Raw genomic sequence first — 23314 nt, forward strand, 5'->3', positions numbered from 1 at the left:
GGGAATAAAATCACTGGTCCAGCCCTACTCACCCAGCCACTGTTCAACCAGTACCACCTGGCAACACAGCACTATTTTACTACTATATGTCACAAATCTGCCACACAATGGCTATTGTATCCACTTACCCACATGGTTGAGGTGCACGGCGGGAATATAATCACTGGCCCAGCCCATCTCGCCCAGCCACTGTTCCTCCAGTATCCACGCCATGTTGGCCACCTGGCAACACAGCACTATTTTACTACTATATGTCACAAATCTACCACACAATGGCTATTGTATCCACTTACCCACATGGTTGAGGTGCACGGCGGGAATATAATCACTGGCCCAGCCCATCTCACCCAGCCACTGTTCCTCCAGTATCCACGCCATGTTGGCCACCTGGCAACACAGCACTATTTTACTACTATATGTCACAAATCTACCACACAATGGCTATTGTATCCACTTACCCACATGGTTGAGGTGCACGGCGGGAATATAATCACTGGCCCAGCCCATCTCGCCCAGCCACTGTTCCTCCAGTATCCACGCCATGTTGGCCACCTGGCAACACAGCACTATTTTATTACTATATGTCACAAATCTACCACACGATGGCTATTGTATCCACTTACCCACATGGTTGAGGTGCACGGCGGGAATATAATCACTGGCCCAGCCCATCTCGCCCAGCCACTGTTCAACATCGGACATCTTCCACCGCGTCACCGGTTTGTGGATGAGAAGATCTGCATCACTGTTCCGCCAGTACCACGCCAAGTAGGCCACCTGGCAACACAGTACAATAAATGTTACTAGTTTCAATGTGAAAAAAAGAGAAAGCAATAGTTATTTAATCACAAGTTAGTTTTTGTTTACCGGCACCAATTAATCAATCATTGGCTATTGGATGGCAAACATTTGGTAATTCTGACGCAGAGAAAAACTGTTACTTTTATATGCATACATGTACATGACAGCACATACCACAGCCTTTGATATACCAGAGAATAGGTCAAACGGCTTCGATCCTACAATGCAAGAACCTTAGATGAGACTACCGATCGAGCTAGATTTCGACCCTATGTTTAATGACAACTCGCAAATGTCAAAATAATAATCACATGTCAAGGCAGACAACGAAAAGACTAATTAAATACACTGGTGGCACCTAAGTCTGCGCACCTAAGCATTTGTGTTATATTTTTAAGTTAAAATCTTTCTTTAAAAATATTTGTTTCACCGCCACAGTACAATGGAACAATAAACGTGTTACAACTAAAGTTATTTTAATTTTTTTTTTTTTTAAACTCAAGTAATGAGCGCATTTTTAGTGGTACCCCCCCCCCCCCCCTGCATTTACTGGCCTGTATGACGGCACATAAGTTTGCGCAGCAAACATTAAAACAACCACTTCTGTCGCTAATGTTTACATAAAACAGCAACAAACAATGGATCCGACTTTTTATAAGTTCTAAATAACAAACACTTCCTGTTATAGTCTGTTTCAGAAACATTTAGATTGTGCAAATGAGATAAATATAAATGGTGTTCCATGCTCCTTAGTTTGGACAACTAAAAATAACAATATAAAAAAAAGCCACTGTAAAAATATTTGATCATTATTCAACAAAAATTGTCTGTTATTAACTGTGTAAATGAGCACAAATAGTGTTCGTTAGACATATAGGACAATCAATGATAATTTTGAAAAAGACTATAGCTAAAATAGGCCATGCTGTAAGTGCAATCTTCAAAGTCTGTGTGCAGCCATTTTGCATTGTGTCACTCGGAGGGAAATTCAAAGTATGCTTGGATGTTTATGTTAACAGATAAAATAAGACATTCATTTCATTTATGGATTCATAAATTACAATAAGGTATGTATTGAAGCTTCTGTGTAAATTTATATACACTCATGTCACCTTAGTCTGAGCGGCACAAAAGTCTGCTCACATTAATGACGTTACATTACGTTTTGAAACAAGTGTCGGGGTATGTTTGTAAACAAACAACGTTAATTTAATTCACAAAACCGTTTTTAAAACAACACATCTTAATTTTAAATATATGTATAAAACTGGTCGATAACACTTTTATTGAAAAAAAACCTCTGAATTAATGCACTAAAAGTATACTTTTGCCAGCCTCGATCAACGTGTTTTTCTATCACCTGTCAATACGTATCTGTCAGCGTTGTAATGATCAACCTTGCATATCAACTTACATAAAGTTGTATCAACTACTTTTGTACTTTTGTGAAATAAAATTTTGGTAACAAGACTACACTTCAAGGGATTATTTTTGTGCAATTAATGAAGGTTGTGTTTGACATAGTTACTCATGGAAATGGGTATAATTCTGGTATATTTCATACAAAGTCAGTAATTCAGTGGCCGAGTAATGAGGTTTTATTAATGATTAGTGGTGATACAATGTTTATTGCATCGCTATGAATACATTAAATAAGTACTACACCACTGTCCCTCATTATAGTAATAACTGAATATTAACTGAATATTAACTTATATAAATTTGTTTTTAGGTACTTTTCACAAACAACAATGATTTAAAGTGACTGTAACACTGTAAATGTATGTATTAATTAATGTTTAAATTTCTTCTTCATGCTCTTAACAATGATTTAAAGTGACTGTAACACTGTAAATGTATGTATTAATTAATGTTTAAATTTCTTCTTCATGCTCTTAACATTTTTGGACAGAAGAATTATTTTTTTAAATATGTATCAACATTTTTTTTTTTTTTTTTTTTTTTTAATGCCAAGATCCAAGGCTGACAGGTACACATGACACAGTGTTAATATACAACTTAATGTAATAATATTTTTTAACTTGGGTTAAATTGTGTGCATTTTCAATATTCATTTCCTGTTTTCTTTTGACTAAAGGTTGATGGGTCTGGTGATACTTTACCTAATGACCGACTATAAAATGTAATAGAGCTGTGAATAAAATGTTTCTAACCACTAGCATCTTCATTACTGAAGAAAAACAACAACATAAACAACTTTAAATGTTATCTATAACTCAGCCTGAACTGATGCTTGTATTTGATGATGCAAAACTACATGACATTGTACTCTATCCTATACTTAGGTTTTTAAATGTCACTGTAGATAACACTACAGAGAGCTCTATATTAAGGCTTGCCTTGCAGAGCTGTTCCCCATTCCTGCCATCACATAATAAAACTGATAAACTGTCATCAAAAAATCAGTTATTTTCTATTTCTCTCGCTAACAACCATTAAACCTGTTATTTTCTACTTCTCTCACTTACAACCACTAAACCTGTTATTTTCTATTTCTCTCACTTACAACCACTAAACCTGTTATTTTCTATTTCTCTCACAAACCACCATTAAACTTGTTATTTTCTATTTTTATCTCTAACCACTAACAACCATTAACTAAACTTGTCAACCTTCAGTCAAGAGAAAGCAGAAGGTGTGTGTTGAAAAAGCAGGACATTTTGTCAGAAAGCAGATTTTTTAAATGCACACAATTTAACTCAAAATTGCAAAAACAATTTCAAATTATTATTACAGTAAGTCATATGAACACTATATGATGTCATATATACTTGTTAACCACCTTAAATCTTGGCATTAAAAAAAATATGTTATTTCATTTTTTTAAGTTTAAATATTACTATGATATAATACATATTTTAAAAAATAACTCTTTTATCCAAAAATGTTAAGAACACAAAAAAGAAATTAAAAATTAATTAGTACATTTACGGAATTACACTTACAAGTTACGTTACATCATCATTTGTGTTTTGTGTACCTACATGTAAGTACCTAAGACAAATTTATATATTCTTATAAATATATTCAGTTTTTACTATCATGAGGTACAGTGGTATGGTACTTATTTAAAATCATTGTAATGATGCCATAAACATTGTATTTCCACTAATCATAAGTAAAACCTCATTACCGACATTGTTTGAAATATACCAGAATTATACCCATTTCCGTAAGTAACTTTATCTCAAACACAATATTTATTAATTGTACAAAAATAATCTGTTGAAGTGTACTCTGGTTACCAACATTTTACTGCACAAACATGAAAAACTAACTGATGCAAGTATTGTTTATATAGCTAATTGGTCTTTTCGTTGTTTTGCACTAAGTTGCAGCGACATGTGGGCCAGAGTCTGGCACTTCAGACTTGTCATAGTTGCATTATGTAATCTTACAATATATCGCACAATTCTCACTTCGGCAAACGTTAAACAGTCGGGACAATTCGGCCTGTTACATTCTTGGAAACCGAAATTAGCCGAACGAAAAAAAAAAGAAGGTAGAGTCACTTCCCTTAAATTATTTTAGCAAAAGTAGATCGAAATTTTTGTATGCTTACAAAAATGTCATTTAACAGAAGAAAAAAATTCTCTCGTGCAGGTTTGCGGGAGGTTTGATCAAATACCAGGAGACTCCCACAGAATCCGGGACGGTTGACAGGTCTGCCATTAAAATCATCCTGATCAGACAGCTGAGGTGTAAACCCTGGCCATCAACGTGGAATATTAAATGGATATAAGCACAAAAATAAATTTAAAATTAAAATGCTGTAGAATATTAGACGTACAATTATAACACAGAGTGTGATACAAATGCCGAAGCAGAATGACTTGAGATCGGTTTCTGGTTTCGAAGAGTTGGACAGCTGTTTGTTGAACTCTTCTATCTTCGCCTGGGACTCAGTGTTTTGTTTTAACTCTTCTTCCATTGCGGATACCCTGCTGCCCAGCATCCTTTCCATCATGTTTCTTAAAATAAAAATCAACTGATAACATTGCCATCTCAATACATGGATTAAATTGCATTTAAGTTCACTCTTGAGTAGGAGACGAGATTCAAATCTAACATCTACCAGCTTTTAATCTCCTATAACCACAGAAGAAAAAATGGAAAAGAGTTGGTATACATGTATTTCTTCTTTTACAGGAGTTCTTTTATTAAATCCTTATGACATATGATCTCCTCACCCCAACATGATATTAATATTTCAGTGCATTTATTAGAAAAAGGGGTGAGACGTAGCCCAGTGGTAAAGCACTCAATTGATGCGCAGTCAGTTTGGGATCGATCCCCATCAGTAGGCCCATTGGACTATTTCTCGCTCCAGCCAGTGTACCACAATTGGTACATCAAAGGCTGTGGTATGTGCTATCCTGTCTATGGGATGGTGCATATAAAAGATCTCTTGCTGCTAATCGAAAAGAGTAGCCCATGAAGTGGCGACAGTGGGTTTCCTCCCTCAATATCTGTGTGGTCCTCAACCATATGTCCAATGCTATATAATCGTAAATAAAATGTGTTGAGTGCGTCATTAAATAAAACATTTAATTCTTTCCTTATTAGAAAAAATATATATATATTGTCAACGTCCCTAACTGTGTTATGCTTTCAACCCTGTTCAGTTTGGGGGTTTTTGTGCACAGTTCATGCAATGAACATCTGATTTGTTGTTGTCTGCTTGTCGTTTATTTGTGAGTTTTTCTTAATTCACAGATCAAGAACATTTTCATCAACAATAAAGTTCAGACAAGTAAGGGACCGTAGCAAAAGTATTTTGAAGCCAAAAGAGACGAAATATTTCGTCATGTGGGGAGGGGGTCAAAGAATTCATTAGGGTCATTTCGTCTTTTCTTTGGGAAAAAAGGCTTCTCCCTTTAAAAATAAAAAAGGAGTTGAAAAACAATCTGTGTTTATTTCCTGTATTTACTTCGGTAAACTCCGGCTTGGATCATATGAAATCATAATAAACCATTTATTTTTAAGACTCCTCTGGTTATTCTATAGACTGAGCAAGGGCTAAGGAAGGAAATGTTTTATTTAACGACGCTCAACACATTTTATTTACGGTTATATGGCATCAGACATATGGTTGAGGACACACAGATATATAGAGAGAGGAAACCCGCTGTCGCCACTTCATGGGCTACTCTTTTCGATTAGCAGCAAGGGATCTTTTATATGCACCATCCCACAGACAGGGTAGTACATACCACGGCCTTTGGTATACCAGTCGTGGTGCACTGGCTGGAATGAGAAATAGCCTAATGGGCCTACCCACGGGGATCGATCCCACATTGACCACGCATCGAGCGAGCGCTGTACCACTGGACTACGTCCCACCCCCGAGCAAGGGCAAAGTACCATAACAACCAGCCATGAAACATGGTCACATTTTTCCTCCTTCCTGGGTCCTTTGAATGGAGGGCCCTGGCCGTGAATAACCCCTCCACACACACACTTGGCTATAAATGAATTGCTTTATACCCCCCTCCAGGCTTATTCCGGTTAAATACCGTAACTGTGGCGAGTGGATGAAGAAATTTGGCTACTGAATATATTTCATTTACTAGCCCTGTTTAATATCAAAACTTTAATTTTAAAGGGACATTCCTGAGTTTGCTGCATTGTAAGATGTTTTCGACTAATGAAATATATCTACGATTAAACTGTCTGTATATTCAATGTGTTTCAGGTCGTCTTAATATTTGTAAGAAGCCCAAACTGGATTTTGTCTTCAAATAATTTCGTACGTATTAAAAAAAAATATATATATATATTTTAGGAAATAAAATTAAATTTAACCTAGTACAAATATTAGAACGCCCAGAAACATGTTTACTATACAGCCACTAATATTGTATGCAGAAAAATATATTTGATATGTAATTACAATCGTTAAAAAGTCTCTGTTAATCGATAACATCTTAAAAATTGTAGCAAACTCGGGAATGTCTCTTTAAGATCCTGATTTAATCTAAACTAATAGTTGGTTTTATCAAAACTTTCATTTTATAAAAGAGAATTAAAAAAAAGAGATTTTTTTTTTTTTTTTTATATCTAGATATTCTTTATTTTGTTTTTGTTGAAGGTAAACAGGGGGCAAAGCTCTTCCTGTCTCTTTCAACAAAAACAAACTGGTTCACATAGCACCTTGCGCATGTCCACCAATGTGAAGCCAAAGTTGCTCTTATTTTAGTCTCTTTGGGGGGGGGGGGGGGGGTCTGCAGAGAGTTTAAATGATTTAGTCTCTTTTGGCTTCATATACTTTTGCTACGGTCCCTAAGTATCTAAATACAAAACTTTACAAACTCCTAAAACCATTAATTTTACTACGTCGTTTTTTGTTTAATTCTTAAAATTACTGATAAAGAGTTCACTTTACGTGTAGAAATGAACTTAAAATGAAGGAAGATTAATTAACATTTGGTGCGTGCCTCACACGTGCCAGATCAACAAGGCCAAATCATTTAATGTTTATGATTTTTAAGCCCTCTGTTAGAATTTGTCTTCAATTATTATATTCGATCTGCAAAAGGCATGCTACATTTTTGTATGAATAGTAGTCATAATCCATTCGTAACGATTATAAATAATTTTGAGTGTATAAATTGTGTGAATGAAGAATCAAATCATTTGAAAACTTATATTTACAAACTATTCACTGGTATGAACATAATGCCTGTCAGTATTGACATCAAGTGTTTGCGATGGGTTTTGGTAAAACGCGAACCAGACGATAACGCTGGACAAACTGAATTTTTTCTTTTATAAAAATATTAAACAAAGTGCTTGTCAACTGTGCATAGTTAAGAAACATATATTTTATCATGTCGTGGCTTTAAAAATTAAAAATGATGAAATGCGCATGCGCGGATAGGTTATGTTTCCAAATGTATGCGGCTGAATGCAGTTAGAAACTACCACTCTTTCCTGTTTACTGTATGGTGTTACACTTTTGTTTACTAGAATAGATTAGTTTTATGTCCGTGTGGTTGATTTTTTTCGTTGAGACTGATTGGAATTTATTTTATTTCATGTACTGTAACTGAAATATATCAATTTTTCCAACTGTAAGTATTGTATTAGTGTTTTTTCGTGTTAGCTTAACTCAGTTTAGGACATCGATGGTACAGTGATTCGAAACCAGTCTAAACTGGATCATGCCAAGGATCTATATTTTGTCTGATTTAGACAGGATTCCGTGTTTAGTGGGTCATGTTTTAGAATTTAGAAAATACGGGCCTGTGAAAATTGGCGCCGGTTTTGACAGTATTCTGGTAGGCTGAGGGTCTGGTTTAGACAAGTTTCACTGGACATGTATATATGCATTAAGTTTGGATGGTCTAGCACTTAGCGAATCTAACAAACAAAGCTATCAGAAATACCTGACACAATAACTAATCTTAATTAACACTAAACCAATTTACCTGAGTGTAATGTTTACTTGTGGGTGCCCCTGCCACTGCTGTCTACAGGTAGGACATTCCTTCTTCTTGGAGGTGAGGAACCACTGTGCCAGACAGAGTCGACAGAAGTTGTGGCCGCACACCAGTGTTGTGGGCTGGATCAACAGTCCGTAACAGCAGCTGCACAAAAAGTCATTCTCTGAGTCGGAGCGCATCAGTTGTCTTTCTTGACTCACACTGTTTTCAGTCTCCTCTTCCATGGCTGTGATGGATATTCACAATCTGTATCTCAATTCAATGCTTTCGGGTACAATAATGGTCATACTGAAAAAAATATGAACAGTATACATAATAGTATATTACATATTAATAAAATTAACGCTACATTTTAATAAATTATGTGTATTTTACTACTCATATCACAATGTATGCAGTGAATATCAAAATTGTTACTTCAGGGCTCAAAACGGCCTGTAGCCAGGTCGCCAATTGCGACCAATGTCCTGTTTGGGCGACTTAAATATTTAAAAATAATGGCGTTAGTTGCCCAAATAATATTATTTGGGCGATCTTCTTTAGAGCTATAACATATGAGCCACTATTAATATTTGTATTGTATATATTTATTCCACATTAAAATCTTGCTCGTGGTTCATGGTTCGCTTACCTTAATTTGCAAACATCCATTATTATTTTAGGGGCCACCTTATTTTTTTGGCGAGTTTCGAGCCCTGTACTTAACCCAGTTGCTGGTTTTAACTACCAATTTGGTAAACTAACACCATCAACTCTACACTGACATTAACTTTCTAATAACATATCTTCATTGCCAGTGATGAGATACTAATAAGCTACATGTACTTTACACACACAAAGAAAGGAACTGCTTTTGACATCAGCATAATTATTTAATTTAAAATACACATAAGACATTGAGGTTTGTGTTCAACTCATCACTGGATAAACACACAATTTTTTGAGTTTTGTTTTTATACAAAGTTCTATCAAATAAAAAAAACAATACAGTCAAAAGCAGAGATATCTGTTTTGACTGGACCAAAGCAAGTGAAATAAGCATAATGGTTGTTAGGAAAAAGTATGCCATGGGACCATTTCTCGAACTCAAGATAGCCTAGGCTGACAAGACAACAGAGGTCAGGATACAGATGTACATGTAAGGATGTTTGACTGTACTTGTAACCAATGAATGAATGAATGAATGAATGAATGAATGAATAAATGTTTAACGACACCCCAGCACGAAAAATACATCAGCTATTGGGTGTCAAACTGTGGTAATGCAAACAAATAAGGTGATGATCAACATCGATATAAAAATTCAAGATTTAAATAAAAACAGTGTAAAGAACTGTGCAAAAATACAAATATCACAGATAGATACTGACTTTTACTCAAAATTTCAATTTGTGCTGTATTGGCCATTCTCAAAGAGAATGATACTTGTAACCATTACTGGGCTGGATGAACTAGACCGCACAGTAGAATGCTCGCCTGAGGTTTTTGGATCGTGGAACCCCATTAGTGGACCCATTGTTTGATGTGTTTTTTCCTGTCCCAACTAGTAACCCACACAACTGGTACACGTACTGTACATGTGTATATCAACAGCTGTGATACATGTACATATACCGTCCTGTCTATGCATGGGAAAGTGCAGATCCATTGTTGCCAATTGAAAAATGTAGTCGTATGTTTCCTCTATAAAACTAGACGTGTATTAAAATGATCAAATGTTTGACATCCAATTGGCGATATAATTAATAAATCAATATATGTTCTAGCAGTGTCATTAAACAAAAACAACTTTAGTATTCACCAATGTACCTTTAATAGTAATACAAAAACAGTTTAAACACTATTTTTATAGTCACTTAGTGCAAACAGATACATGCACATCCAACATTTTATCCAACAATCTAGTATTTATATATGCCGACATGTGCACAGCCCATCCAACAAGATGAGTTACTAAGCATGATGTACTAGACAGGACCCTGTCAGACTAACATAATGACACAGATGACCCAGCAGTGAAGTATTACATGCATGATTACCCACACCTGCTGTTGGTAGTTATTAGCCCACTGTCACCATATGATAAATAGGGTAGGACACACAGACAAACACATGTACATGTAGCAATGTTTATGGTGTTCAAGAAGATAAATAACATCAACTGAAGGTATTTCTTGTTTCAGTCACACCTTTGTAACCTGAAACACTCCCAAAAGCAGGCATTTTTCAGAGTGCCCATTTTAAAAACCTGTATAGAACAGAACCTCTCAAAACCAGACTTTTTATTTGGTATAATGGGTGTCTTGTTTAGAAGGGTTTAACTGTAGTAAGATGTAAACTACATGTTATGGGAAGAATTAAAACCACAATTGGTTAGGTATACATTTTGCGAAAATCAATCTAAATTAAAGTATACATAGTTTGCTATTACATTATACATGTATATATATATATTCTTTTTGATTAATTTTTCAAACATTAAAACTAATATTTCTGAAAACCTTGATTTTGAACATACATAGTCATCCAACTGTCAGCCCTAGTTTTATTATAGGATACAACCAAAGTTTTATCAGCCTAAATTCTGAGACCATATCTGCATATTTTCTTGAGTTTTTAAATAACCTTTACATTTAATATTGTATTGATTACATGGTTTGGGCTTTGAAAACACTGGCACACACACATGTATATATTACCGGTACCTACATGTACAGGAACACATGCACTGCAACAACAGCAATTGCCATCGGTGCCATAGTTAAGTTCGACCTGTGCTATTAAATGTAGTTTCTTAAAAATCAATTATTTATGCAACATTATATCTAAGATATTACAACAAGTCTACAGAATTAAATGTCTCACCTACCATAAACCTTTTTGAAAGACAGAAAGAAATGTTTTATTTAACGACGCACTCAACACATTTTATTTACGGTTATATGGCATCAGACATATGGTTAAAGACCACACAGATTTTGAGAGGAAACCCGCTGCCACCACTACATGGGCTACTCTTTCCGATTAGCAGCAAGGGATCTTTTATTTGCACTTCCCACAGGAAGGATAGCACAAACCATGGCCTTTGTTGAACCAGTTATGGATCACTGGTCAGTGCAAGTGGTTTACACCTACCCATTGAGCCTTGCGGAGCACTCACTCGGGGTTTGTAGTCGGTATCTGGATTAATAATCCCATGCCGATCCGAACCCAGTACCTACCAGCCTGTAGATCAATGGCCTAACCACGACGCCACCGAGGCCGGTAAACTTTTTGATGCCCTGTGAATGGTGTGATGAATATCCATATATACATGTACACGTAAGTGCCATAAACCAAGTTTCATGGACCGTCATCTAGTACTTATTCAACCCCTGCAACTGCCCACGGTAATCGGCAATGCCGTGGAGTTTTTAATTCTCCACAGCACTTTTTTGCCTTTGGACTGTATTCAGTTTTTTTCCAATTGCATGGTTTTTTGTCATAGACATTTTCTTAATCGCAGGGGTTGCTTACAGTTTGAAATAAATTGATCAGATCTAAATGTGAAAGTTTAACACAAAAGTTGGCATTGTCATCGCTATCAAAAAGATAACACTGTTATCTCGACTTTTTACTTCATAAAGTTGAGATAAAAAGTGCAGACATGTACATGTATACCCAAGGTGGCAGACATATTGGACAAGGCATTATAATATAGGCAAGCAAATACATATACGTTGTACATATTACTACAGTCTGTCCCATCCTCCTCTAAAAATGTGTTTGTTTTTTGTAAATAATTTCAGTTTCGTATGACGTAAGAAGAAATGTAAAAGTGTTTTGGAAATAACAATAACAAAAATTGTGTGCAGTTTAAAAAAGAAATGGCTCAGAAATAAATAACTTGTAGTAAATACCATAGGATGAAAAAAAAAAAAAAAGTGTTCTCCATGGGACAGACTATAAACATGGGTATTTCTGTAGTACTACCACATTAATAATACATATGACAACTTACCAGCACCACACAGACACAATACTGACCATACAATCTGTGACATGGATTAATGTGTGTACACTGACAATGTGAGAAGAAACATGTGTCCTCTGGGCAGGCTGTCACATATAATCAGTTACTACTACTACTACTAAGTACCTGTATGTCATAAATTCCTCACAGACACCACTATTGTTTTCTATTACTCAATTTCTATACATGTACACATATATTCAATTAAAAAAAATAACGTTACTGTAACACAGAACATTTTGTTTGACAGTACTGTGTCGCATTTGCTAAGCAAATTTCATCAATCGCTATACAATTTTAAAACATTAATTGCTAATCAATTTTCAATTCACTGGAAATATCACTAATCAAGATTTTGAAAACAAAATGTTCCCTATTTTTGGTTTACCAGCACTATAGAGGGCCTAGCTAGTAAGTTGGCAAACTTCTGCCCAATCACCATAAAGTTTGTTGTTTATGCGGGGCGGGACGTAGCCCAGTGGTAAAGTGCTCGCTTGATGTGCAGTCGGTCTAGGATCGATCCCTGTTGGTGGCCCCAATGGGCTATTTCTCGTTCCAGCCAGTGCTCCACAACTGGTGTAACAAAGGCTGTGGTATGTACTATCCTGTCTGAAGGATGGTGCATATAAAAAGATCCCTTGCTGCTAATCCAAAAGAGTAGCACATGAAGTGGCGACAGCAGGTTTCGTCTCTCAATATCTGTGTGGTCCTTAATCATATGTCTGATGCCATATACCCGTAAATAAAATGTGTTGAGTGCGCCGTTAAAGAAAAAGACACACTCAACACATTTTATTTACAGTTATATGGCGTCAAACATATGGTTAAGGACCACACAGATTTTGAGAGGAAACCCGATGTTGCCACTACATGGGCTACTCTTTCCGATTAGCAGCAAGGGATCTTTTATTTGCGCTTCCCACAGGCAGAATAGCACAAACCATGCCTTTTGTTGAACCAGTTATGGATCACTGGTCAGTGCAAGTGGTTTACACCTACCCATTGAGCCTCGCGGAGCACTCACTCAGGGTTTGGAGTCAGTATCTGGATTAAAAATCCCATGCCTCGACTGGGATCCAAACCCAGTACCTACCAGCCTGTAGACTGATGGCCTAACCATGAGTGCACCGTTAAATAACATATTTCCTTCCTTCTTGTTGTTTATGCCACACACACAAAGAAACCTTTCCATCAGCAGTAAAGCACATCTACTGTAGGTTTATTTATCATCTACTGTAGGTTTATTTATCATCTACTGTAGGTTTATTTATCATCAGCTACATTGTATTAAATGTCAAACACTTGATCATTTTGACATGTTGTCTTCAAAGGATACGTATGTATTACATTTTTTTATTAGAAAAGTATATATAAAAATATGTTTCCACTGAAACCACCTTAAAATTTTAAATTACATAAAAATATTTAAAATATTCGATGTTTCGTTAGTCTAAAAACCAACATCCTCAGGAGAATAAACAAACAAAGTGCTGGGCATACAACCAGTAAGGTATAAAATAGAGAATGTCAGCTTGGAAGTTAAAAACTCAAAGCTAGGTAACAAGGCAGGAGCTGACCAATAGCATAACAATAAAATTAAACAAATTTTAAGGGGTATAAAAAGTTTTAGTTGTTAAAGCCAGTAAACCCTTTGTTTAAACCCTTTTAACTTCTTTGTAAATAAAGTTTATTTTACCATCAATTAAGTATTTTTAGCTAATCATCTGTATAAACATTACTAACTTTTAAAACCTTTTTTTTTTTTTTTTTTTAAACACTCCCCAATCCCTCTCATGGCTCTAGTCAGAAATTGTGCTCGAAACGAGCGTGCTTGAATACTAAATTGACATAAGCATGTTAATTCCCGACATCTGACCTGACAGTCATTTGTGGACATACATACATACAAAGCCAGTAGGGCTGTACTCATTGAGGCCATTAATTGGGGTGAACAGTATTCAGTTTATGTATCCAAATGGATTCTGCAAGGTCTAACTTAGCTTGGTCTCTGTTAACTTGCTGTAAAAGAACACAACTGTAATCATGGTGTTGTAAATTGAAGTGAGGGGCCACATGGGGAGCTTTATCTTTTTTATTATATTTAATGTTATGTCTGTGACCAGAAAGTCATTTACTGAATGTTTGAATGGTCTGTCCAACATACTGTATTTGGCAAAGTTGAGGGTATTTTTTTTTTTTAAAGTTTTATTAGTTTTACTGGTGATCAAGTCTTTCATTAGCAGCAAGGGTTCTTTTATACATGTATGTATGCACTTACCCACAGATACACGTGTACATGTAGTCCCAGCCAAATTTGAGACATACATGCCATACATGTATACTAGTTGTGGGGAAAGACTGAGACAGAAAGAGCACAGAGAATGGGTTCACCGAGGGGATTAGATACTTCAACCCAAATACCTCATGATAAGAAAAATAACAATACTCGGTCAGAACAATCAGAGGATCATTTAGACCATGTTTGGTTGAAATCTGCCTGCTCAAACCTGAGAAGTCGCAGGCCATGTGGGTGTGGGTAATTTTTGGCATGCTTCCATCAGAGAATTGTTCAAGCATGCCTGTCGTGGGCACAGCCTCTCACTTCACCAGAGTGTTGTGTCCATGACAGGAAAGGCCATGATGGCCATCTTGCATTTACAGTCAGCCCCCAAAATTACAACCCTTGGTTAGGGCAATAAGATGATCAATCGGACCAAGTTTGGTTGAAACATGCCTGGTGGAACTGGACGAAAATGTTGACGATGTGTCAGGTGAGATAATAATAATACGAGGCAGGACATTCCTGTAGCACTGTCACTCAAACTTAATGTTAGAGTTATAATGGCCTTTTTTTTTTTTTAAACAATCAAAAATAATAAGGACAAGTTAGGGTACATAATTCTATTACAGAATTAAATACAGATTTATTTATCATCGACTATTGGATGTCAAACATTTGGGAATTCTTAGGCATCAGAACAACCATCGTGTCTGGTATGGATCATACCACAAAATACAGGCCTGCAAACAACACATTTATTGATGTATATATTTCAATTATTGTTACCACAAAATCCCTTTACCCACTGACAATGTATATTCATTCATGTCACCTTTTCATTGTATGGGTACTGTATGGGTATATAAATAACAACACTGAACTGATTAATATTATGCAAAAACCTACATGTGTACTCCATCGCATTAAAGGCATACTGTCACAGATTTAAGGACTTTATTTCTCTAAAAATGGATAATAACTAGAAATTACATTAATTGTTGGACACCAAATCTAGCTATCGCATCACCTTAACTGAACCATGATGGAGTGAAATCCACGTCAACCCTCTCAGCAATTTTAGTTTTTGAATTATGGACCATTGCCATAATTCAATTATTTTAACAAAATATCATTAATAAATGGAGTATGGTGGTTATGAAGATGGTTGAATAAAGTACATTTAGGGACAAATCAAATTATTTTTGTTCAGGTAATACTTTGTTAGACCATTAAATAGGTCAGTGGTCTGTGACAATATGCCTTTAATATATAACATAATACATGTATGCAAGAACAATATTTACAAGGTATAATCTACCGGTAACCAGCCCCATGCATTCCCCTAATAGTCTAGGAAATATAGTGAAAGACACATCACAAATTGCAAAAGTTGTCATTTTACCAGTATTCAACTGTGTGTGTACACTGTAGTACAAAATAACATATCAAAAATATAGAACAATATAATTAGTGGAACAATTTTGTTAGTTACAGGTAACATACACATGTAAGTTAGGGAAAACTAACATTTTAATTTGATGCTTCGATCTGTATTCGGCTATATTATGTAGTAACTCAAACGTTAAATTTATTATGAGAGTTACTTTAACTGCTAGTTGACACTTTAAAAATCAAAGAAACTAATGTATTGTAAACTGTTTTAATATGCTGTGTCTTAGCAAAAATATGTCAATTCTATCTCTGCCTGCTGTGATTGCAATTTTATTCTAGATATGATATTTTATTGCACATGCAATAAAGTACATTGTCTCATTAGCCGAGTTGTGTGTTCAGGACAGCATGTGCCGTAACTCAACTGGATATATTCACAAATACCAAGTTAAAATGAATGAAACAAATAAATATGTCTTTAGTATAATCCAAATGCACAAGCTGTGCGAAAATCTGCAGCAAATTTCTTGTCTCCGTATTGCTGTCAATACAGTTAGATTTATACTAAATAGCATCTCACCTGATCAAAGATCGAAGTGTTACTAACTTTAACCTGTTGTCATAAAGTGTTGTTTCATGTGGCCAGTAAATATATTTGTTATATTAATTTGAATTGCAGGGCTTCTAGATTATGGTAGCCCCACTCCCATGGCTAGTGATATTCAGTGTTGGGCTAGTAAATAATTACTATAACTAGCCCGACGGCTAGTGGAAAAAAAAACCTTGTCAAATGCTGCATTTACATATTTTGTAAATATGAATATCCTGCCCCCTCTTTCTACCCCAATTTAAGGATTTGTAAGCTCAATCTCCCTCTTTAGGTAACATATCTTATTAATACTATTAGTAAAATTGTACTTATTTAAAGTAGGGCTAGTACATTTTTAATCATGGCTAGTACATTTTTAAAATCACTGATCCCATGGCTAGTGGATTTTTATCAAATTCTAGATGCCCTGCATTGGTATCGGTGTATTTACCACGTACTATTGCATTTGAAGCGTGTGGAATGGAGCAGTCAAGGGCACTTTCTAGTATATCTCACTGCTTTTTCGTACACAACGCGGCTTGTTTTCTTTGATGTCCAGTGTGCAGACTGACCGTTGTGTTTTTTATGTGTGGAAAAAAGTGTGCATTTGGAAATAGCGGAGATACATGTAGGTGGTGTAAAATATAGTAGGGTGCTGGAAAATAAAGAGGGGCGCAGAAAAATAAAGGAGGGCGGCAAAATGTTATAGTGGGACGGGTCGCCCTGCTTAAATTTAACTTAAATGGAGCATCGAGAACACTGTCTCAGACTATCATAACCTTAAATTTTTTCTGATTTAGAATTTGATGGAAACGTTGCATGTAGCAGCTTTAGCCACATTTGCTATTGTCGTCTATGGGGTAACATAAAAAGATGGTCAGCATCTGCTTTTGCAAGGCCTGTTTCACACCTGTACTTTTCAATCTGTCACTTAGCACATTCATGAAACATTATCTATTTCCCAAGCACATTAAGCCCTTTATTATCAGTTCATTACAGATCATAAAAAGCAAAGGTAGCATGTCAGTTTGTGTGTGAAAAATACTACAATAATATTGTCAATGCTCAGACTAGTTATGGCAAATTACTACCTGTTTCACAAATTATATTTTCCTACATTTTTAATATGTCATTTCTGACTAAATTCTAACCATGGGTATACCATATATGAATATTTGGGCATAAATTGCCTGCACTATAAACTAGTATAAAGTATATTCCCAATCCAATACCAAACTTTTTCCCAATTATGAAAGTTTCCCAAAGTTGCTCTGTCGTGGTCACTATGAACTCATAAACCAATGATAGAAATAAGCAGAATTTTTCACTAGTCCACCGGACAAATACATCTAGAAATCTACTTATCCACCAATATTTTCACTAGTCTATTTTATAAAGTACAAGCACAATGTTTTTTATTGCTCAAAATGAAACTTCATCAAGTATTTTTACGTCTCCACTGGACAACCACCAATTAAGGTACATTTTCTTTGTCCGAGCAGATTTTGACTTGTCAGGACAAATGGACAAGTGCTTATTTCGAACACTGTAAACCCCTCCATATCCAACTCTGTGACTGTGAGCAATTCTTTTGTCTTGTAATTTGGCGTTGATACCACAATGCCCAGCAGCACAAGTTTGATGGCTCAACCCTTTATTGTTTATACATGATTGGGTACTGTGTGTCGACGTGTGTGCTATTAGCAGAATAGAGTAACTATGTTAAGTACTGTTTGGGAGGGTTTAATTATGCTAAATGTTTTGTTTACCAAATTAGTTCATTGTATATTAAAATAAAACTGACCTGGTTTACAGTTCTGCTCAGCAACTATTAAATTGTGTGTTACAGATCTTGAAATTTAATAAAGTCGATCCAGTCAAAAAGTATCATTTACCAACCAGCAATATGTTACTTCTTTATTACATTTACGACTGAATAACAGGGCCATTCGACACTTACATAACATTCTTGAGGGGAGGGGGAATCATGGGATGTGTTACAAAGAGTAATTTAGGCGGAAAAATGGATAGTTGTAAAGTCTTGAAGAGTTATGCAACGTAGGTTTTTTGTTTCTATTTTGGGGTTGTTGGGGTGTTTTAAAGTAATAATGTAAAATGCAACAATTTTTTTTAGTCATGGCGATTTTGTTTTATATTGAACAGATTAAGTCAGAATTATCATGCCGATGACAGGGACATGAGGGTGGGGAATGTTAACAAGCGTTATCAGGGTTTTGGATTCGGGCCACTAAAAATTACTTTGTGCAATCCACATGGCAAGTGGTCAAAGCAAAAGCTACAACACAACAATTGTACGAAAACAAAAGAAATAACTACAAGTAACTTTTCGATTTGCTATCACATGCAACATATCACCAACAAATAGTTGGTCACCAGTAATCCATGATATCAATATACCTACCAATGTTTTTTCAATATTTACACTTTAATACTTGAAATAAGTTACAAAGTGTAAATATTGAAAAAACAAAAGTGCATCATTTTACCACCGTTTTCTTTTTTACACTGGGACCCTATAGATTTGTTAGTCTAATACAGTGCAAGCGTAATATGCAAAGCAGTAACTAGTCGTTTAAGTTTTAAAAGTGGCATGTTACCATGTACATTTGCAAACATTTAAATCTGAAATTATCAATTTAACTGATTTTTATCAGTTAAATTGATAATTGATCACATAAGTTACAAAAATGTTTAGGAACACAATATCATGAAATAGATAAATTTAACAAAGTACCTACACTGCAAAATTACTAATTTGGTGTGTGTGTGTGTGTGCGTGCGTAGCCTTAAACTGTAATAAATGTACACTATATGCTAATAAAGGTTTTTGTATCTTTTTTCTGTTTTTTTGGGGGGGTGGGGGAGTTCCCATTCATTCACTGCGACTTTTATTTACATACATGTGCAAACTCCATGAAAGTGTAAGTATCTACCAGGTAATTAGTTGTTGAAGATTGCCTCGCAACTCTGTGCCAGTCACTTGAATTAATATGCTATTAACAATTGTGTATACCATATTGAGTTCAGAACCTGAGTGTTCCGCCGACAAAGTATGGGTGAACTGTGATGTTTCATTACCTTGAAGTAAGCACCAAATATCCAAACATGTGACTGATACTACACGCGATTTTATTATGTACACCATCAATAAGCTGGAAGGAATGTTGCCATCCCATTAGGACAGTGCAGCTCGAACCTTTTAATGAGGAATTATTTCTGTTTGACTTATGGAAAATACTCAACAAGGCATCAAATTTGGTATATCTTGTTCAACTACATGTATCTGGCCTCCTCGTGGCGAGCAATGGGCAACAGTAACATTTAACGTACTGGCAAACAAAAGAGAAATATGTTTGACTACCCCCACACACACACACTTCTTCAGAAGAAAACTGAAAAAAAGATAGGTGCATGTAAGTAACAGTTTCAAATTTAGTACTTATGTTTTAGTTACTTGTAGAGAAATTTATAATTAACTTTTATTTTAAAGTATTATTTTGTTGTTAAATGGAACACTGAAGGAAGAAACAAGACACAGCAGTAACATTTTAATTACTGGCAAATGAGAAAAATGTGTTAGTTTTATTTTATTTTTATATATTCATTATTTATAAATAAAAAAATATATATATTATTGACATTTAAAAAAAATATCTTTGTAATTAAATTTTATTTTTATTTTTTATTTCCTTTCTATTATTTAATTAATAAATGTTATTTTATTTTATTAACTTTAATTTATTTTATATCATTTTATTTTATTATATTATATTAACTTATTATGGAATGAGAAATTACTTCACCGATCCTTTTCCACATACAAGACTGTTCAGAGTTTTATTTCCCTCCAATAAGGGCAGATAACAGTAAATATTTCTTGGTCTCCATGAGCTCGAAATAGATCACAATACATGATTAGGGTGGGAAAACATGATGGTAGTCGTTATTTTGATGGCAATTCTTTTAGATCTGCTGTAGGCGTAATGCGTTAGGCAGATTAACCTCGACTTGTGCTTGCACTCGAGGTTAATCTTGATGAACTAATCACTGTTCACAACTTGTAATGCTTCTGGTTCCGTTTTAACCATATATTTTAAAATATTTGGTGCCATTTCAGCCAATACTAGGTTCCATTTTGTCCATAGATTTTGGTGACGTTTTAGCCAATTTGGTTCCATTTTTGCTTGGGGCCATTTTGGCATGGTGTGGCTTTCGCTAAAACCCAAGATACAGTTATCATACCGTCATACAATTTTGATACTTTGTAACTGCATGTAGCACGAGATTATGCGAGATATTACGTCACTATATCAGCCTAGGCCTTTTCTCTCTCAATACTGAAAATGCTTCAAGTCAAGCTGCCAACTTTATGTTTTAATTATAATATTACCATAAATAGTGTGCATGTTATCAGTTTTTCCTAATGCAATATTTTGGTATTATTGAAATGCCTCACAGAGTAAAATCTAGGTATCACAAATCACTGCAAAGTTATCGTCTTCAACACTGACATCTGACCTGCCAAAGTTAGACGATATATAATATCATGTGATCATTACACTGGACAATACAGTTTATTAAAGGCTGGTTACGTTACCTCTTGTCATTCACAGCAAAGTTCTTTTCGGTAATTTTTGGTGGGGGCATGTTTACATGTGCATTTACATTTACTACAAATAAAGGTGGTTTGGTGGAATGACTTTTTGAAAATATATAGTTCTGTACCTCTGTCAGAGTACTTAAAGGAAGGGACAATCAAGGCATTTGACCTGGTATGCATATTCAACAATATATACTCTTCAAAAGAAGAAACGCAAAACCACATTGTCGTAACATTTGGAGAATTGATTTAATTATTGAATGGTGAGTCCGATAATTACCAAATGTTGCAGGATTGTTCACAGTTCACTCTAGTCCATTGTGAGTAAGTGATAGGACACACCACCAAGGTCAAGGTCATCTGGAGTCAATACCGGGTGTGGCCTCCGCGTGTGTTGACAACTGCCTGGCACCGCCTGCCCATTGAAGCAACAAGAGTACGGATGACGTCCCGGGGGATGGTGGCCCACTCGGCCTGCAAGGCTGCTGCCAGCTCGGGCAGGGTCTGAGGCTGTGGTTGTCGCTGTCGGAGGCGTCGGTCCAACTCGTCCCATAGATGCTCAATTGGGTTCAAATCCGGTGATATCGATGGCCAAGGAAGGACATTAATGTTGTTGTTCTGTAGGAAAGCCGTTGTGAGACGTGCTGTGTGAGGCCTGGCGTTGTCATGTTGGAACACTGCGTTGGCGTTGGCCATAACTGGAACGATGTGTGGCCGGAGGATCTGGTCAATGTAGCCCTGTGCATTCAGGTTGCCCTGCACATGGACCAGGTCAGTTCTGCCAGTGTGTGAGATGGCTGCCCACACCATGACACTACCCCCGCCGAATCTGTCCACTTCCTGCACGCAGTTTGCCGCATAACGTTCACCACGACGCCTATACACGCGACATCTTCCATCATGATGTTGGAGCAAAAATCGGGACTCATCACTGAACCACACCTGTCTCCATCGCAGTTGAGGCCATTGTCGATGAATCTGGCACCACTGCAATCGGAGTCGACGGTGTTGTGGTGTTAAGATGACACCTCGAACTGGACGTCTGGCACGAATTCCTACCTCACGTAGGCGGTTCCGTACGGTCTGGTCGGATATCCTGCGCAAACCTGGTATTGCTGCGGCTGTGGAGGTGGCAGTAGTCAATCGTTCCCGAAGGTGGCGTACCCGGATGTAGCGGTCCTGCCCGGGGGTAGTGACCCGTGGTCGACCGGATCTAGGGAGGTCACGTGTTGATCCATGTTGCTGGTAACGGTCCCACAGTCTGGAGATGGTGCTTGGGGACACATGGAATGCCCTGGCAACGGCCGTTCTGAATTCGCCTGCGTCTAGTCGGCCGATGGCATTGTTTCTCTGCGGTTCACTGAGACGTGGCATGTCCTGGATTGTCAACTGTCGGCCAGATACAGAGGCCAGGCAAGCGAACACTCCGCACTTTTATACTGTCGGTGTTCATGTTGCACGTGCAGACAACGCACGTGCAGTGGTGACATGCTTTGCACGTGGCTGCGTTTTTGCAAATATTCACATTTTGGAACTTTATTGTACAGTAGCTGCGTTTTATCGAATGTAACTGTGGGAATGTGTTTGGGACATGCAATGACCTTATATTCACAAAGCATGAACCGGTAGGAAACATAAAATCGGAGTTATAACCCATTTGTACCCTTTTGCGTTTCTTTTTTTGAAGAGTATATAATGCACATTATTGCTTAATATCAACAAGTATAATCGTATAGTTAATTAATAAAACGGTTAAATGTGACGGCTATTATATATAACGGTGCAGCCATTTTGTACCATCCCAGTGAATACACCTTCTGGCGAGCTGGTGGCTACGTAATACCTAACGTGTCACGTCAGGAATTAGTCTTCGAACTGAAGAAACAAAACATACCTGATTTTTGCGGATGCGTCGCAATATTCTGTAATAATAGGCATCCCAGTAAGCCAGCAACAATTATATATTACTTTTAATACAAAATAAACTACCACTGTCAAAGTGTTGAAATAACTGTATTACGGTTTGTACATAAATTAACCCACGTACTGAAATAATAATCGGAGTGTTTTCTTAGTTAATTGGTCTTTTCTTTCCGTGGCCTGTACCTGTGGTTCCTGATTGGCAGGTGTATATTTAGATGGTCCCCAGACA

The 23314-nt window shown here is 36.3% G+C and overlaps 1 protein-coding gene across 1 annotated transcript in view; it reads right to left on the reverse strand.

The window, feature by feature from the left end:
- Positions 1 to 23314, reverse strand: part of LOC121378339 (bifunctional apoptosis regulator-like) — a 56451-nt gene that overhangs the window by 29024 nt on the left and 4113 nt on the right. Inside the window, exons 2-4 of the mRNA XM_041506467.1 lie at positions 8253 to 8555; positions 4613 to 4793; positions 624 to 777 (exon numbers count right to left, since the gene is read on the reverse strand). Of these exons, the coding sequence (XP_041362401.1) occupies positions 624 to 777; positions 4613 to 4793; positions 8253 to 8491 (574 nt within the window). The 5' untranslated portion in view covers positions 8492 to 8555. The remainder of the gene's footprint in view (positions 1 to 623; positions 778 to 4612; positions 4794 to 8252; positions 8556 to 23314) is intronic.

Source organism: Gigantopelta aegis, chromosome 8, assembly GCF_016097555.1.
Source record: "Gigantopelta aegis isolate Gae_Host chromosome 8, Gae_host_genome, whole genome shotgun sequence".
In the NCBI taxonomy this organism is placed as follows: domain Eukaryota; kingdom Metazoa; phylum Mollusca; class Gastropoda; order Neomphalida; family Peltospiridae; genus Gigantopelta; species Gigantopelta aegis.